Below are 20,150 nucleotides of genomic sequence, written 5' to 3' on the forward strand. Positions count from 1 at the left end.
GAACAAAGCATTCAGAATGTAATGATGCTTTTGCTGTTCTTTTAATGTCATTGCGAAGCTTAACAATCTATGAATCTTAACATGAAACATGGTACATATCAGACTACAGTACTTGAAATGACCAACATTGGGGTTTTACTAAGGAAACAAGCACTTCTTTTTTTTGTTCATTAAAGATGAATGTGATCCTTAACATATCAAGAATACATAGTGAAACATTCCCCTTTTCACAAGAAATGCTGAAACCTAAACCAACAATTGCAGCCTCATCTTAATCGGGGTTTACGTACAGCTGTTAGTAGATTATTCCACTAAATGACGGAATGTCTTACTTCTGAACAGGAAATAGATCATTTTATCAAGTATCTAGAAAAGGTCCAATCCTTTTTCTGCTCCTTGGTTAACCTTGTTAAATCTCCAGCTGCGTCGAGTCAGTGGTGTCACCTTCTGGGTTGAGTTCACACAGATAGAAGAGCGTTGATTCACTGGCCTCTGCCTCAGTCAGGGGCTCCAGGCGGATCAGAGAGCTTCGTGGAGGCTCCTCGTCTCGCTCCAGCAGGTCTGTGGGGACCTCAGTGTTGTGCTGCAGCAGGCTGTCTCCCAGCTCTGTGGCTGTGCTGCTGTCTGCCTCTGTGGCCAAAGGGGTGCAGCCATCCAGGAAGGCCAGCAGAGGGCAGGATGTGTACTGGACCAGCTGGTTGTCTGCTGAGAAACTAGACTTGTCTCCTTTGGATAGCAGCCCTGCATTTTCTTTGGGACCACCACTCCCCTAAAGAGTGAAATGAATGAGTATTCAGAAACACACAAAATTCAGACAAACTTGGGGTATAATCATCATGGCAAAAGGTTTCGCAACAGAAACTGTTTACTCCAAATGGGAAATGCAAACAAGTTTCTATTGGACAAATTCAGGTAGGTCCCTCCATGTTTCATTCCGTTTGCTGTGTTTGGTTCTTAAACAGTTTCTGTAACAAATACATCCCGGATATTGAATTGAGTGGGTTAACCAGCTAATTCTATACAAGTGCAAAACTGTAGATTTTCTATGGAAATGTAATTAACAAACCTCTGTGGCCTCTAAAATATCTGGATCAATGCTGAACTGCTTCCCGTACAACATAGCCTGAAAGTCTTCCAAACTGCAGTCAATGCTGTCCAAGTAGTCCATCAGCTCAACCCTGTTAAAACATTTGGATGCCAATTAACTGTAAGACGAGACAATAATGTGGCCTATATCCTTACAAATATGGAGCATAATGTGAGAAAGCCTTCTCAAGTTCTTCATGAACTACAGGCCACAAACGTAAAGCTAGTCAGGTCCACTTACTTGCCGAGGAGATTGATATTCTGAGAAATAGCTCCACTCTCATTGAGGATTGAGTCCATCATTTTCATTGGATCCTCCAGGCTTAGCCCTGACTGTTTGTTGAGCTGCAAGGTGCTGCTTGTGGGAAGGCTATCATATGTGCTTATGGTGGTCTCTTCTGGTTCGATTACTAAAGAGTTCGTCTGTCCTATACTGTCAGCGCTGTCTGTCTGTGACACAGTATTGCTGTTGAAGACCTCAACTATTTCTACATCCCTAAGAATGAAGGACAGGAGAAAAGGCATGAGGATGGATGATGGCAGATGGAAATATATATGAAACATTTTTTTTTATGTTGAATTACGATTGATCCAATGCTCTTGAGGGGCCCTCTGTGATCTCTGTGTCATCGTCAGTTACATCACAGATGACGACATCGTCAGTAAGATCAGCACTCTTCAAACCACTGACAGAGGGCTGGGAGAGAGTTCAAAATGTACATCTTTAGAATAGCTTACATTGAGAAAACAGACTTTTGAAGTAACAAACTCATATTATAAAAAATCTCCTGCCTTAATATTATAAAAAAATGAAAGGATCTGTTTGCTAGCATCATTAGCGTCCTGACTGATTGGATGGACACCACCATGTACACCTTACATAGGGAGGTAAACCCATTCAGACCTCTACACATACTTTGTTGTGGTCCAGAGGAGGATCATCGTAGATTTCATGGATGTATTTAGGCTTCTTTCCATTGCTGTTCAGTAGAATAGGCCTGTAAAATGGAGATTCAGAAATGAATTAATAATGTTTAGTAATCGATGATGTCATTCAAAGGAAGAATTGCTATACTACGAAGCCTTACCTCTTGCGTTTTAAACTCATCCGGTTCTTCTGTACCAATGTGACGATGAATTGTATTAACTGCAATGAATAAAGATAATTATTATCAAAGTTAGACAACTATTATACCCTAAAGGACAATTGTTAAGCATTTTATTGTGAGCAAATTGTTTCCAATTCAATTCCTACTGAATATGGAAACTCATTCTTGGTGCAGAATGTTTTGCTGCACCTTCTTAATGATTTGCTGCTGTTGGGAGTGCTTCTGTCTCAGGTCTGATATTTCCCTCCATAGACCTTCATTATCTCTGTAAACATAAATTAAAGCATGAGCATAGAACTCTCTCCAAACCAACACATCAATACTACTTTCTAACCTCCATTTGATAGCCAGGGCATGGTAGTTTGCTTACCTTTTCAGTGTGTTGAGTCTGGAATCAATGCTTTCTTGTTTTCCGTGAACATTCTGAACGCTGGCCAAAATATTGGACAGGTCTTCCTGTCTGATCTTCGTATCATTTGGTCTTGCATTGGAAACCTGAAAAAAATATGCCCTTATTCAGTTTGACGTACTTACCGATATAGGTGATTTATTTGTTTACCATTATATGTTTGTTTCCATGAGGTCTTACCTAGGGCTGTTGCGGTGACCGTATTACCAACACACCGGCGGTCACAAGTCGAGAAGGCAGTCAAATTCCACATGACCTTTTTAGTCACGGCAATTAGGCTTCTCTAAGCTCTGATGCTGCTGCTAGTCATTAGTAGCCTACCAAACTTGCTAACTGCCTGGTACTCAGCATGCTATTGTCCCTCTAATCACTATAACATCAATGCAAATGTTTTCAAAAATCTAATCAAACACTTCATGAGAACCCATCAGCTCATTTGTTTAGACTATGAGGGAGAAAACAGAGTGATGGCCGCTAATAAAAAGAGGAGGATCCCATCAGCCTTCTATTGGCTTGCCCTACTATATTTTTTCTCAACTTCCCTATTACTAAGCACATTGCTTATATTTACAACAGGAGTAGAGCCTACCTGGCTGGCATGAAAACCACAGGGAAAAGTCCTCCATTCGCTATTTAAGTGCACAGATTGCGTATTTTTCCCCACTTCCCCTGTTTCGATACAGGTGCATGATAATGGTCCATTCTATATCAAAACAAATGTCACACATACAGTACCAGTCAAAAGTTTGAACACACCTACTCATTCAAGGGTTAATCTTATTTTTTACTATTTTCTACATTGAAGAATAATAGTGAAGACATCAAATCTATGGAATCATGTTGAACCCCAAAAAAGTGTTAAACAAAGCAAAATATATTTTATATATTTGAGATTCTTCAAAGTAGCCACCCTTTGCCTTGACAGGTTTGCACCCTCTTTGCATTCTCTCAACCAGCTTCATGAGGTATTCACCTGGAGTGCAATTCAACTAACAGGTGTGCCTTAATAGTTAATTTGTGTAATTTCTTTACTTCTTAATGTGATCCTCAACACTGGGGCCCCACAAGGGTGCGTTCTGAGCCCTCTCCTGTACTCCCTGTTCACCCACGACTGCGTGGCCACGCACGCCTCCAACTCAATCATCAAGTTTGTGGACGACACAACAGTGGTAGGCTTGATTACCAACAACGACGAGATGGCCTACAGGGAGGAGGTGAGGGCCCTCGGAGTGTGGTGTCAGGAAAATAACCTCACACTCAACGTCAACAAAACTAAGGAGATGATTGTGGACTTCAGGAAACAGCAGAGGGAACACCCCTCTATCCACATCGATGGAACAGTAGTGGAGAGGGTAGTAAGTTTTAAGTTCTTCGGCGTACACATCACAGACAAACTGAATTGGTCCACCCACACAGACAGCATCGTGAAGAAGGCGCAGCAGCGCCTCTTCAACCTCAGGAGGCTGAAGAAATTCGGCTTGTCACCAAAAGCACTCACAAACTTCTACAGATGCACAATCGAGAGCATCCTGGCGGGCTGTATCACCGCCTGGTACAGCAACTGCTCCGCCCACAACCGTAAGGCTCTCCAGAGGGTAGTGAGGTCTGCACAACGCATCACCAGGGGCAAACTACCTGCCCTCCAGGACACCTACACCACCCGATGTCACAGGAAGGCCATAAAGATCATCAAGGACAACAACCACCAGCCACTGCCTGTTCACCCCGCTATCATCCAGAAGGCGAGGTCAGTACAGGTGCATCAAAGCTGGGACCGAGAGACTGAAAAACAGCTTCTATCTCAAGGCCATCAGACTGTTAAACAGCCACCACTAACATTGAGTGGCTGCTGCCAACACTCTGACTCAACTCCAGCCACTTTAATAATGGGAATTGATGGGAAATTATGTAAAATATATCACTAGCCACTTTAAACAATGCTACCTAATATAATGTTTACATACCCTACATTATTCATCTCAAATGTATACGTATATACTGTACTCTATATCATCTACTGCATCTTTATGTAATACATGTATCACTAGCCACTTTAACTATGCCACTTTGTTTACATACTCATCTCATATGTATATACTGTACTCGATACCATCTACTGTATCTTGCCTATGCCGCTCTGTACATCACTCATTCATATATCCTTTTGTACATATTCTTTATCCCATTACACTTGTGTGTATAAGGTAGTAGTTTTGGAATTGTTAGTTAGATTACTTGTTGGTTATTACTGCATTGTCAGAACTAGAAGCAAAAGCATTTCGCTACACTCGCATTAACATCTGCTAACCATGTGTATACATTTGATTTGATTTTGTTTGAACCAATCAGTTGTGTTGTGAAGATAGCCCTATTTTGTAAAAGACCAAGTCCATATTATGGCAAGACCAGCTCAAACAAGCAAAGATAAATGACAGTCCATCATTACTTTAAGGCATGAAGGTCAGTCAATATGGAACATTTCGAGAACTTTGAAAGTTTCTTCAAGTGCAGTCGCAAAAACCATCAAGCGCTATGATGAAACTGGCTCTCATGAGGACCGCCACAGGAACGGAAGACCCAGAGTTACCTCTGCTGCAGAGAATAAGTTCATTAGCGTTACCAGCCTCAGAAATTACAACCCAAATAAATGCTTCACAGAGTTCAAGTAACAGACACATCAACAACTGTTCAGAGGAGAATGTGTGAATCAGGCCTTCATGGTCGAATTTCTGCAAAGAAACCACTACTAAAGGACACCAATAAGAAGAAGAAACTTGCTTGGGCCAAGAAACACAATCAATGGACATTAGACCTGTGGAAATTTGTCCTTTGGTCTGGAGTCTAAATTGGAGATGTTTGGTTTCAACTGCCACGTCTTCGTGAGACACGGTGGGGGTGAATGGATGATCTCTGCATGTGTATTTCCCACCTTAAGGCATGGAGGAAGAGGTGTTATGGTGTGGGGGTGCTTGGCTGGTGACACTGTGATTTATATAGAATTCAAGCACACTTAACCGGTATGGCTACCACAGCATTCTGCAGCGATATAACATTGCATCTGGTTTGGGCTTAGTGGGCCTATTATTTGTTTTTCAACAGTACAATAACCCAACACACCTCCAGGCTGTGTAAGGGCTATTTGACCAAAAAGGAGAGTGATGGAATGCTGCATCAGATGACCTGGCCTCCACAATCCCCCGACCTCAACCAAATTGAGATGGTTTGGGATGAGTCGGACCGCAGAGCGAAGGAAAATGCATGTTCAGCATATGTGGGAATGCCTTCAAGACTTTTAGAAAAGCATTCCAGGTGAAGCTGGTTGAGAGAATGCCCAAAGTGTGCAAAGCTGTCATCAAGGCAAAGGGATGCTACTTGATGAATCTCAAATATAAAATATATTTAGATTTGTTTAACACCTTTTTGGTTACTACATATGTTATTTCATAGTTTTGATGTCATTATTATTCTACAATGTAGAAAATAGTACAAATAAAGAAAAACCCTTGAATGAGTAGGTGTTCTAAAACCTTTGACTGGTAGTGTAGGAATACCTATTCCTTTGTTAACCGCTCAACACAGAATAGCCGCATGTGCGCACTGCCTCAAATCATTTGTAGAAAATATTTATATTTTATTCAGCTTTGTTCAATTGTATTCTTCATACTATAAAATAATGCAAAAGAATTATAAGTAAATCTTGTCTGCTAAATGAACTTGTGTAGCCCACAGCCATTTGGCATAGCCACATCTGGATCTAACATAAGGAAAACTCATATTATGCTATTCTTTCCTTCTGAAATAGACTACATTTTCTTTGGACATAAAATAAAAAATAAATAAATAATTGATTTATTGTGAAGGTGTAGGCTATATTACATGGATTTATTAGACTTTTAAAAATGGCTTGTAAGACTATGTGTGGAGATGTTAAATGTGTTTATGTTAATTAATGGTCAATTACCGTGAGACCGACAGTTATTTGCTTGACAATCAGCGGCTGACAAACCGCCACAGCCCTAGTCTTACCTTTCTTTTGATGTTTTCCAGCAAGTCATCCTGACCATGTTTAAAGTAATGATGCTGAAATTCAACTGGTCCATCCCTCTCTTGCTTTACTATGCCTGTGTCGATGTGCATCACTTTGCGAAATCCATCTGCAAATTGACCACCCATTAGACAGCTGCACAAGAGGCATTCCACTAAAACAGCAGAGCCGCTATGTTTATAGAAGCGCTTACTTACACATATTCAGCTGTCTGACAAAGCTGGCCATGTTGTTGTGCTTGAAGAACTTGGGAAGGATATCTTTGGAAAATCGCTGTTCATCCATGACAAGGAAACTGTTACCTTCCTAAATAAATATGTATATATTAGGAGACTAGAATGTCTACAACTACTTCCAATGAATTACATTTATGTGTGTTACATTTCAGGACCTAAATAGTGCATGGGTATTCTTGCTTAATTTTATCAAGGAATGCTTATTTATATGCTCTTTTGTTAGCTAGCCAATTTTATTGATATGCTATTGTCAGAAGCTAGCCAATTTACAAACAGATCATTCAAAATAACGTGCTAGCTTTAGTCAGCAGGGACAATAATAACAAAAGAATATCAGTAACAAAACAAAACGATGCTTCTTGAATCCTACTAATCGACACATGCATCTAGGACAAGGCAGACATAGCTACTATAACTGGCTAACTCGTTTCACACCATGCAGAGTCAAGTGCTAGCGCTACCTAGCTCTGCCAGGCTGGCACGCTCAGTGGGGCAATGTAATTTACCTGACTCCAACAAATAAATTCATTTGTGTCAGAATCTTCCACAAGAGTCCAAAGCTTGGTGAGAAAGGCTGGTACATTTGAATTTTGTTTCATTTTGCAAACTGAAAATGGAAAGATGCCTTTTGGTGGTGAAAGAAGCAAGTCGCTGAGAAGAAGAAAACAAGCGTCCTAAGCATGCATACGACTTCCTGTTTGAAGAGCAGCAGCTGATTGGTTGAATGTTGACTTACATTACACATGTGTAACATGGAGAATAATGCATAGATCATTATACGTTTGCAAATTATTGCTGAAATGTTTTGTTTTTCTGTGACATGCATTAAAGTAACTGACCACATTTCTATTAAATATGACCTTTAATAAATTGCAATATGAGTTAAATCGTTTTCCTTCCAAAAAAAGGTAATTAAGTATTGGTGAAATGTTGTAGTTTTTCTGACATGATTTAAAGGTACACTCAGCAATATGATATAGATGCAGAAACTTAACAGCACAGTGGGTCACTTTCTGTAACAACTAAGAGCGTTGAAGCGCGAGGCTCAACTTCTCTGGCTTTTTGGTGCCTGCATGATGTGAACCCAAGCACATGCGCTTGTGTGTGACTTTGTGAGAGAGAAGTCTTGTATCTTCTCAATATCTAAGGTGGTACTACCTGCATTGTCAATTTGCTGAGTCTACCTATAAGAGGTCATACAATAAGTTTTGTCGTGATTCCTATGTTGTTAATGTTAAGAATGTTTGTTGGTCTGTGGTGTGTAATGAGGAGCATCCAGATGCTGCACTTGACACATTTATGAAATTGCTTATTCCAGTTACTAATAAGTATGCATCCATTAAGAAAATGACTCTAAAAACTGTTAAATCCCCGTAGATTGACGAGGAATTGAAAAATTGTATGGTTGAGAGCTATGAGGCAAACGGAGTGGCAAATAAGTCTGCCCAACCGATTGGAAAGTGTACTGCAAATTAAGAAATCACATGACTAAGGTTGATAAAAAGAAGAAACTATACTATGAAACAAAGATACATTATATAAAGAATGATAGTAAAAACCTTTGGAGTAGCTTGAATGAAATGTTGGGCAAAAGGCTAACTCAGCTCCATCATTCATTGAATCAGCTCATTTATCACAAAGCCCACTGATATTACTTTAATGATTTTTTCATTGGCAATATCAGCAAACTTAGTCAGGACATGCCAGCAACAAACACTGACATTACACATCCAAGTATAACTGATAAAATTATGAAAGACAATAATTATAATTTTGAATTTTGTAAAGTGAGTGTGTAAGATGGAAAATTTGATGGAAAATTACTGAGGATAATAATGGCCAATATTGCCACCTCTATTTGCCATATATTCAGTCTAAGCCTACTAAAAAGTGTGAACCCTCAGGCCTTGAGAGAAGCAAAAGTAATTCCACTACCCAAAAATAGTCCCGTTACTGGCTCAAATAGCCGACAAACCAGCCTGTTACCAACCATTAGTAAACTTTTGGCCAGATACAATACTATTTTACTGTATACAAATTGACAACTTTCAGCACACATAGAGAAGGACATTCAACAAGCATGGCACTTACACAAATGACTGATGATTGGCTGAGAGAAATTGATGATAAAAAGTTTTGTTCGACATCTGTTTGGCTTTTGACATTATCAATCATAGTCTGCCGATGGAAAAACATATGTGTTATTGCTTCACATGCCATGCTATATTGTGGATAAAGTGTTACCTGTCTAACATAATACAGAGGGTGTTCTAAGGAACCGCCCCTTTTTTTCAATTTTCACTTAAAATGACATAACCAAATTGAACTGCCTGTAGCTCAGGCCCTATAAAGTTTGTGGAAATGTGAACGGAATGTAGGAGAATATAACACAATAGATCTGGTAAAAGAATATACAAAGAAAATAATCAACCGTTCTTTTGTATTTTGTTTTGTACCATCATCTTTGAAATGCAAGAGAAAGGCCATAATGTATTAATCCAGCCAGGTGCAAATTAGATTTTGGCCACTAGATGGCAGCAGTGTATGTGCAACGTTTTAGACTGATCCAATGAACCATTGCATTGCTGTTCAAAATGTTGTAGCGAGACTGCCCAAATGTGCCTAATTTAATAACTTTTCATGTTCAAAATTGTGCACTCTCCTCAATAGCATGGTATTATTTCACTGTAATATCTCATGTAAATTAGACAGTGCAATTAGATAACAAATGATTTAAGCTTTCTGCCAATATCAGATATGTGTATGTCAGATATGATATGTCTATGTCTCCTCTATGTGATAGTAGAGGAGTGGCCTGAGGGAACACACTTAATGTGTTGTGAAAATTGTTATGTAATGTAATGTAATATTTTCAATTGTATTAACTGCCTTAATGTTGCTGAACCCCAGGAAGAGTAACTGCTGCCTTGGTAGCAGCTAATGGGGAACCTTAATAAATACAAATACCTTTAAAGTGGCAGACCAGTGTTTACAGATTTCTACGAAATATGACCTTTAATTCATTACAATATGAGTAAAATAGATTTCCTTCCCAAAAAAATTAAATAAGTGTTTAAAAGCAACTTTTCTGTGTTGGCAAACCCGAATGGTGTGGGTGTTTACCGTTCATAAAACATATTAATTCGAGTAGACCACTGATTGGCCAGCTCATCCTCCTCAGGAGGATGACATCATCCTCTATCAGGAAATATCTGTTTGAGTTAAAAGTTTGAGGTGGGGTACCAATTTATGCTTTTGCCACAAATACAAGTATAGGATGAGTCAACAACATTATTTGGGTATGCGTTAAGAGAAAATGTACTTTTAAAAGTGAGATTTTCACTGAACAGTTATTTTAAGGTAACTGGAAATGTTCTCACACAGATATTGACAGCCTTTCAATTGACGCTCTTGAATTCAGCTGGCATGGAAGGATGCTCATAACACCCCCTACAACCTAGCTTTGTTTACATTAGATTGATGAGTCATGCTATGTCTTGCCACTAGGTGTCAGCCTTAGATCATGTAGTATGTAACATGTTTAGGATAGTTTCCTACCTCAGATATTTCTCAAATTTCTGCTCCTATAAATTCTGCTCTTGGCACTTTTCTTCTAATGTAAATATTTGTTTGTTTTCATTACAATATGCTTTTTTTCAGCTCTATTCCCTGCATAAAGGTCTAACACAAATAAAAGTATAGCAATTATCAAAGTGAAATTAAGAATAAATTGTCAATTGTTCTTGATCATTCATTCAATTTCTGGAGTATCTGGAATAAATATTTGCAATGTTCAGGACAAAATGTCCTGAAAAAACTGAGAGAAAAAAATCTATTTATTATTATAGTCATCTCAGTGGAAAAAGCCATAATGGAGAGTTCAGGGGTTAAGTAAAACCATTTCCCTCCGCAGTTTGAGAGAGCCACTGTTGACTACCTACCTGCTAGAGTGCAGCTAGAGTACAGCAGAAACAATGTGTCGGGGTTGGTTGGCCAAATCTGCCTGCTTTGGGAACCAGATAGGCAAGGACATAACTTATTCCCAATAGAGGGCATTTCTTATTTGCCATAAAAAGTATAATTCAATAAGTATCACCAATCATTTGATTGGTGTTTATTGCATTCTTCAGAGGGATTAATGCAAATGTTTAAGAATTCCTAAATGCTGCACATGAACAAAATGTAATGCTATTGTACTGTATTTATCTCACACACATAAACATAATTTCAGTGCTTTTTTCCATGTGTGGCTTAAAAACATAGGCAAGCACACTACACAGAGTGGGGGACAATTTGCAGAAACATCTATGTTGCCAACAGCACATGCCTCTTCTAACATTCAGACATCATAACAAAATGAGGTTGACAAGTGCACAGCTAATTGGGACAGACGGTAATATTACATCAAAAGACGTCATGAAGTCCTTTTAAATGGCAGTAATTAGGACATTCTTTGATTCTGAGACAGAGAGATTATAGGAAAGGCACATTCACAGCACATTAAAGTAAGACAGGTGATATTCTGCCTTTCATTGTATAAGTACAGGGAGGTAAGTTCAGTGCCATATGTACGATTGTCCTGGATAAAAGTAAAATACTGCTCGACCCTTGAACATTAGTATATTTAGACAGTATGGTGCTGAAGTATGTAAGTTGCTTCTTATTATATTTGACAATATCCCTGCCACGGTTGAAAAACTTCCATTGTTGAAAAAATGCTGGAGAGTAGGCGTAGCGCCAGCAAATAGAGTGCTTATGGGGACTCACAGTATGTCTCACTTGGTTGCAGGCAGCATTGTTAAACGGCTAATTCAGAAGATTAAATTGGCTTAACTTTTGCGTTTGGTGAAAGGTTATGACACTCTTCCCATCTGACTTGTAAGGTGTTAATTCCATAGGAAAATATTGATACAGTGTTCCAAAAGGAATTGGCTACATGACTTGACCTATACTTGTCGTATTATCTACTTTTATTCAGGCCTGTGTTTGTATGCAACCGTGAGGAGGAACAAAGCACTGTTAGGTTAAAGTTTTACCAAAGCATTCCTTAATCATGCCCATTCCCTGGACCAGGCTCAGGGTGTTCAGGTAGTGGTTGTGAAGCTGCATACTCACTCTCCCTCTTTTTGCAGCAAAGTTGGAACAAAAATGTTGGAATGAATTTACATTTTCCATTGGATGTAGAACTTGGACCCTCATTTTACAGTTGTTGTTGTTCTCTCTCATTATTTGATTAATCTTGAAGTCTAACAGAACAGAAAAGAACCAAAGAAAAATATATTAGTCCAGATCTCAGCAGATTTATTTTTTACTTAATTAATAAATACGTTTGGAGTTTGCCATGTACTGATGGTATTAGACTTCCTTTAGACTGCCAAGGGAGAAGTTTTACTGCTGTTTCAAACATCTTTGATTAAGTGGAACCAAATGGGAATGCCTCTGTATATTAATTGATGCTGCATATTGCACCACACAAATTGAAATAAAATGATCTCACCAAAGTAGTTATTTTTAAGAGCTATGTGCAACAATAAAACACACCTTCTCAGTTGGATGTTAGAGACAAATGTTCAAACTCATTTCTTTGCTTTGAGGAAGTTCTTAGTAAAAAGATCATTGCATCCATTTATTTTCTTTTAGCTCAGTGAGACTTGGAAATGAAATGACTACTTACAAGCCAGAATCCATAAAAGATATGTTTACACGTTTCACATTAGTGTTAGGTCCTGGGTTGAGAATAAATGGGTTGCAGCATGGTATCAATATCCAAGAGCAGAGAGGACATTTAGGCCAATAGCACTGGGATGGAGGCCTTGTATTATGTTAATTGGTTTTAACTTTGTCTTCAGATTGATGACATACTGTATAGGCCTGGTAAAACTATTGACAGAATTCAGAAAGCTGACCAAAGTCCTTACTTACCCATCAGCTTGTGTAGATCTCTCTCATTTTCTTAAAGGAACAATGATGGTATTGGGAATACATGGATGGCTTTATTCTAATGATATCTAAAATCTTTGATGAAGTAGTTTGTCCAAAGGTAGATTCAAAGTGGGACCCTAGGCACATCCCTACGCTAAACTCTAACCCTAAACTTAACCCCTTACCCTTACCCTAGGTTTAGCCCCAACCTTAACCATAACCTCTTTACCTTAACCATTTTACATTTCAACTTCAATTGACTGATGTCAGCGTTAGATGTCCCAAGGATTCTTCCACTTAGACTTTTCCTTTTCCAAATGGTCTTATGTCCCTTTTTGCCTCCAGCTTCCATCAGCTGATGGGAATGATGTACACTCGATCACTTGAAACTTAAAAAAGAAAGAATAAAAAATAACCTGTACATTTCCCACTCGGGTGGATGTTGTGCTTTGCGACAGTACACTTTAGCTAGCTAGCTAATATTGATTTGCTACTGCATTTTGGTGTCTGTTTACTTTATAGGTGACATGCCTGATGAGATATTTTATCAACAGAGAATTTGACAGCTACTGACGTTAATTTCAGTCAAATTAAACTACTGCGGACCAGAGCTAGCTAGCAAAAGTCACATTTTCTAAGAAATAATCTCTCGTCGACTCAGACAATGTTCTGGTCTTACTATATATTTTACGAGGTTGGCCTGCTATTGGTTGAAACACTTCTGACACCATGTTATGATCGATCGTAAGATATGACCAATACAGGGACACTACACAGAAGAGCCGAAGAGAGCAAATGGCTTAGATTCAAAATGTTAGTAATCAATTTAATCATTCATGAAAATGATACGGAAGCTCAGACCGTAACCCTAGTTTTTGATTTAAAAAAAAAGGCCCTACCCAGCCCTAACCCGATGTAAGATGTCGGAGTCCATAGAACTCGGGTTGGGTAACAGAGCTCAACTAGGGCAGACCAGAGCTACTGCAGACCAGAGCTAGCTAGTAGCTATAACATGGATCAGAGCTAGTTAGTGCAGACTAGAGCTGGGACAATGCTAGTGTGGACCAGAGCTGGCTAGATACTATGTACACCCTGGATCAGAGCTGGACCAGAGCTAGTGTGGACCAGAGCTAGCTAGCTACTAACTACTCCCTGGACCAAAGCTATTTATTGCAGACTAGAGCCAGACTAGAGCTTTGATCCGGGGCGTAGCTAGTAGCTAGTCATTGTTTCCTATTGAAGCCTATCGAGCTTTTATGCAAATGCTAAATGGTTATAGTTCAAAAAGCAAAATAGTATCAACAATCTTTTGTCAAGCAATCTAAGTTGAGTCAGTTTGAACATGTCAACGTTGGTTTGGTGTTTTTAGCTTTAACAGTTCAAGAGCAGTGAAGCCTATGGATCTTTGAGACAAATGTTAAATTATTATATTTACTATTAATGGTATCAAAAAAACAGTATACGTGCAACCAATTTCAGACCAGTCTGCGCAGTTTGAGTTTGAAATAGTTCTTCTTCTTCTTCTGTGAGGTTTAACGGTGGTTGGCATCCAATATGTTGCATTGCCGCTCCCAACTGAACTATAGTATACAGTATATCACTCATTGGCCTATCCCTCTGTTCTGGCACAGATCTACTATTCACAGGAATTCTCTCAGAATCGTTGACCCTTGATCCTGCTCTCCTTTCTTCACTGCCTCAACATACAACCTCTTCCGCACTACTCTGACCCTGGCCACCTCAACCTGCCTCTCCCGCACCATGACACGTCCGATCCTCAGCAAAATGAGCACCCCTGCTGTTGCACACACAACTTCTACACATTACTCTGTCCCATGTCCTCACGCACACTTCCCACATATTGGAAACTCCCTCCTACACACTCCTGCGACATGCCCATAAATGTGACACTTATAACACCACAGTGGATTGGGCACAAAAGCTCTAACAGTATAACTCATATATCCTAACATTACTTTGTCAGGTAAAGACTCTAAATCAAAGTTCAAAAGAACAGAGAGCATAACCTCTGTTTCACCACCCTCTCTGCCAGGTCTGTGTCGCACCAAACGGTGAGCGTCACAAACACCAGGAATCTTCAACTTCAATTGCTCCACCTCCACACTTAATGCTACACCAGAAATCATTCCCTTCAATGGTGTCCTGTACCTAAGTGCAAAGCAAGATACAGGCCTGCTCCCTCTGATCTGAAGAAACACAAGCAAACATCACAAGTCCACTTTGGGTTACCTTCAACAACTCAACAGCACCCACCATCTTTTCCACCCAACCTGAATCCACCCATTGATCAGCCAAAAGGCCTAGTTCCACCCTCTGCAAAAATCTCACTCCCACTGGATCAAACGTATCTTTATAATAACCATTTCCATCACAACAAGGCTCGGGCTCCGAGTCCCTCACAACACCTTCTACCCCTTCCATTCCATCTCCAGAACTCGAACTGGCATCCAAATTACTCTGTTTGAACTTGACACCAATCTTCCTCGACATACCCTCTCCCTTGTTATTGCTAGCTTCAACAGATTCAAACCTATCCTCTGCCTCCCTCAGTCTTTTCAACCTCCTCTATCTTTCCCTCAAATCCTCCTCCATTAACCAATTCCCCGACTCTTTCTGAAAATATTCAACCTTTACAAGACAAAATCCATTTTTATCCTCCTTGAGAGACATGCTTAGCCCTGTACACACACCAATCTACCACAAGAAATTCTGAACCTACCGTTGAAAATAGTAGCAACCAGAATTGGAATGGAATGCATTGGGATTTATGCAAATATGGTGTAGTGTGAAAAGTACAAGTTGCATCAAAACATCATTTTTTTCTCAAGTAACCCGAAGACAGTCTGCCTGCACGTTCTAACATTGTTTTGGTGTTGGCTCCTTTTACGGTTTTGGTCCTAAAGGTGGCAGTGAAAGGCTGAGTCACTGGTTTACTAGGGCTCTTTCATACTGTCCCTAGGAGGGGTGCGTCACTTGAGTGGGTTGAGTCACTGATGTGATCTTCCTGTCTGGGTTGGCGCTCCCCCTTGGGTTGTGCCGTGGCAGAGATCTTTGTGGGCTATACTCTATACTCGGCCTTGTCTCAGGATGTTAAGTTGGTGGTTGAAGATATCCCTCTAGTGGTGTGGGGGCTGTGCTTTGGCAAAGTGGGTGGGGTTATATCCTTCCTGTTTTGCCCTGTCCGGGCGTGTCATCTGATGGGGCCACAGTGTCTCCTGACCCCTCCTGTCTCAGCCTCCAGTAGTAGCTTATGTGTCGAGGGCCTAGGGTCAGTTTGTTATATCTGGAGTACTTCTCATGTCCTATCCGGTGTCCTGTGTGAATTTAAGCATGCTCTCTCTAATTCTCTCTTTCTCTCTTTCTTTCTCTCTCTCTCGGAGGACCTGAGCCCTAGGACCATGCCTCAGGACTACCTGACATGATGACTCCTTGCTGTCCCCAGTCCACCTGGCCGTGCTGCTGCTCCAGTTTCAGCTGTTCTGCCTGTGATTATTATTATTTGACCATGCTGGTCATTTATGAACATTTGAACATCTTGGCCATGTTCTGTTATAATCTCCACCCGGCACAGCCAGAAGAGGACTGGCCACCCCACACAGTGGTGGACTGGGACCTAGGTTTCTTCCTAGGTTTTGGCCTTTCTGGGAGTTTTTCCTAGCCACCGTGCTTCTACACCTGCATTGCTTGCTGTTTGGGGTTTTAGGCTGGGTTTCTGTGCAGCACTTTGAGATATCAGCTGATGTACGAAGGGCTATATAAATCAATTTGATTGGATTTGATTTGAAAGGCAAATAATAATAAGTGTAAACCATTTCTAAAGTTGTGCTTGGCTTTCAGCAAGCACACCTAACTAGCGCTGGCTAGCTAGCTAACTAGTTAGCTAAACAGTGTAACTTCCAGCATCCTTCGCTAGTCTATTGGTCAATTTCGCGGCCATCTCATTTTCTCATTTGACATACATTTTTGTTTAGCTAGCTAGCTAACACCTTTCATACAAACAATTCTAGCTTCTCTTTTTACTTGCAGATGGAGGAACGAACTGCCTTTTGTGGCCTCCCAAACAGTGCATTAACCAACCTGCATTGATAGGCCAGTGATTGGTCACACTAACTCGTAGTTGACCGACCAAGTAGGTAGCTGGATGCACTTTCAACTCTCTCTGGTGCATCCCAGATCCCAATAATCTCTCCATCTTCCTGAAGTGTGCACTTGCTCACTGCACTACTTACTCCCCACAAAATTAAACGCATTGGATTGGTGTTGGCATGGGCTACAGGGGGTTTAAATATATCGGTATTTTCCTTTCAAATCTGGGGAGAAATCTGTTTTTCTTGCCCCCCCCCCCCCTCTCTCTGCCTGACCAGCTGTTTCTTAAAATAAGGGGATGCTCTCATGGCTACAGTTTTTGTACAAATGGCCTGTCTCTCCTTTCTTTACGTTAACCTTTGCTGTAACACAAGTAGCTAATAGGCCATTTGACTGTAAAATGTGAGTGTGTATGTATATTTATTAATGTGATGTAGAAATGTCTTTATAGCTATATAAATTGGATGGACATTTGTTTGTATGTGTCTCTACCTTGGGAAGTCCGGTTTGCTCTTAGCCGCCTAACATGAGCCCACAGTGCTACTTATTTACCAACCATTGTCTGTGCCTGTTTTGCTATGCTTTTCCCCCAGGAAAACATTACATGCAATTGTTAGATGCCCCCCCCCATCCATGTTTGGTTTTGATCTGGAGGGGTAGGTAGCATCCAACACTTTGATTTAATAGTTTCTTGTGAACTGCTCTGTGATGTAAGATCTGTCTGCCGACTATGGATAGCCTATACATTCCGATGTGGAACATGGGCTGCTGCTACACAGGTACAGTCATTTGATCGTGAGTTATCTGGAACGCGTTCTCTATGGAATGCAATTAGACCTTGTCTTATTAGTAAATTAAATAATTCATAAAGAGGTCTAATTTCGGGCTCCAAGACCACTCAATCATCACTGACAACCCCATTGTGTCCACCTTCCAGACTGTGAAGAACCTCAGTGGGACCTTGGAAGACACCTTGTTGTGGAATTCAGAGCCGAACCGATGTTGCTACGATGCATAGACTACTACTGCTGCAAATCACACTGATTCACATGGAAGTTCTACCTGGATATTTGATGTGATTTATATGTCTCAGGCTCTGCACTCTCTTTGTTGGCATCATGTACCTTGCTTTCTGTGAGTAGTCTCAAAAACCTGACCCTAGGCAAAGCAGTGACTGGGGTCTGGTTTCAATGATAGGCTCTTTTGGCACATTGAAACTACGTCACTGTGTGCGTCACTACTTTATCCACTTGAATAAAATACAAAATAGTAGCTAGCAAGATGGAGCTCACAGAGGTTATTTTTAATGAGTGCTTTTCGCAAGTGGCTAGTTTGCATCAACTACCTTCACTAAAACCACTGCAAAGGTTTTGCCTGCAAACTTTGGTTTTAAATCGGACATTCTGGCATGTCTGCCTCGTGGCAGTGACATAGTTCCTCTAATCCAAAAGAGTACATCATTGAAACCAGTCACTGTGTTGCCTAGGGTCGGGTTTTTGAGACTATGCTGTGAGCCAGTCATAATTAGCACACTAACTGTTTGCAGATGGTAAGTCTCACACATTATTTGACTCACAAACGTGAGTTCTTCTAATCATGTGGTTTTATAAAGGACAAAACATAAAACTGGTTATTTTATTGTATCAAACGTTATCCTTTCTCTCAATTTATTTGCTGCAGGAATAGACAGATACAAATCCAGATTAGCATTTGTTTTTTGTATTCAGGTTATAGACTGTTGATTCAGGGTTTCTACTCTCACCATCTGCGTGAGGTGACATCATTTTATGTACAATGACATCACTTTATAATAACAATATCAAACCTTTGTAGAAAACACCTGATTCCTACATAAAATCATTAGCAAAGCAGCAGAGCAGGGATCAAAACAGCATGGGCACATATGGCTTTGTTCTAACTAGACAGATATAGTTAATTACCTAACTAACACCTTCACATCTTTGGGGTTAGCTCCAAATCCTTCCAGTTGCATGATATACATGTCTGAAAATCCTGCTCACTCTTCAACTTGTTGCACTTTCTCACCAATTTTTTCCTTTTCGATAAATTAAATAAAGCAATTTGGCCTGCATGCAGGCTGCTTTATCCCAGTGCGAGACCTGCATTCCTGCATGCCAAGAGTAATAAAAGTAAATAAATATATAAATGAAGCCTCCAAACTTTCAGAACCACCTGGCACACATGTTTATATGCTACGGTATTAACATTTTCTTGTACTTTCTGGCTCAGAAAACACTTACAGCAATGTCACAAGGCCATGGGGACACACAGCTCAGCCCCATTAGGCATTTATACATGACCCAGGAGTGAACTACAACGTGAGGAGAGGAGATGGATCACTGGAGGGTAACCAAGATTTGGCCTGGCTCAGTCAAGGTGATTAGGACAAACCTTTTTTACTGATGGTTGTATGATCTTGAAGAGTGTAGAAAGATAGACAGCAGTTTTCTCTGTACATGACAGTGGAAGGGGAGGACCATCCATCTCAGGGAAATTTCATAAAAATAAATATTGTGAAACATTAAAGAAGTAATCCTTTTTAGATAAACTATACTAAATATATTCATATGTCACCAAATAATTGGTTAAAATGAAGGTCTACAATAGCTAGAGGACAGATAACCTTCATCCTCCTCTGGCTACATTGACTTCAATACAAAACCTAGGAGGCTGGTAGGCCTCACTCTCTTCCATGGACATACAGTACATGGTAATTATGATCACTTCCGGAGGACGTCCTCCAACCACTCAAAGCTTTTGTAGTATGAACTGACATGTTGTCCGTCCAATCATAGATGTAGGATCAGAGAACTAACCCAGTGTGTTGTATTGGGATTGTGCCACAGAGCATTATGGGGGGTGTTATGTGTTGAGAAGCTTGGTGACATTGTTGGATAAAGATTAAGAGTGAAGAGTGGCAGTTGAGCATTTTTGGGATATTATTCAATTCAAATTACAGGAGACGGAGGAGGTATATTACACATTGTTTCTTGGGTTTAGAACTTTTTTATTTAAAAAAATGTTGTCCAGTTAGTGCTATTTATTTAAATTTGCCTTGCTAACTTCAGTAGCTAGCTAGCTACCAGCAGTTTTCACTGCCAAAATGGTAGAATGGCCAACGCTACCAAAATGCTGTGGACTTTTTGTTGAAGAACCCCTTTCATTCTCTGGGGTACATGGAAGGTGCGAATTAGAAGTGAGGGCCAACTTCTGCC

General features: G+C 40.1%; 1 protein-coding gene across 2 annotated transcripts; it reads right to left on the bottom strand.

Moving 5' to 3' along the window:
- Nucleotides 1–19: 19 nt before the first annotated feature.
- Nucleotides 20–7,592, bottom strand: LOC109900714 (heat shock factor protein 2-like). 2 transcript variants are annotated; one of them, XM_020496482.2, is made up of 12 exons: nt 7,392–7,555; nt 6,847–6,955; nt 6,631–6,758; nt 3,194–3,307; nt 2,566–2,690; nt 2,385–2,460; nt 2,175–2,233; nt 2,003–2,084; nt 1,671–1,783; nt 1,328–1,582; nt 1,067–1,178; nt 20–769 (listed from the first exon to the last, which is right to left on the bottom strand). In XM_020496482.2, the coding sequence occupies exons 1-12, from the start codon at nt 7,482–7,484 to the stop codon at nt 410–412; spliced, it is 1,626 nt and encodes a 541-aa protein (XP_020352071.1). In that variant the 5' UTR covers nt 7,485–7,555; the 3' UTR covers nt 20–409. The 2 variants fall into 2 exon arrangements, with proteins under 2 accessions (XP_020352071.1, XP_020352072.1); XM_020496483.2 differs by lacking the exon at nt 3,194–3,307 and having other exon boundaries at nt 7,392–7,592.
- Between the last annotated feature and the right edge of the window lie 12,558 nt (nt 7,593–20,150).

Source organism: Oncorhynchus kisutch, linkage group LG12, assembly GCF_002021735.2.
Source record: "Oncorhynchus kisutch isolate 150728-3 linkage group LG12, Okis_V2, whole genome shotgun sequence".
NCBI lineage: Eukaryota > Metazoa > Chordata > Actinopteri > Salmoniformes > Salmonidae > Oncorhynchus > Oncorhynchus kisutch.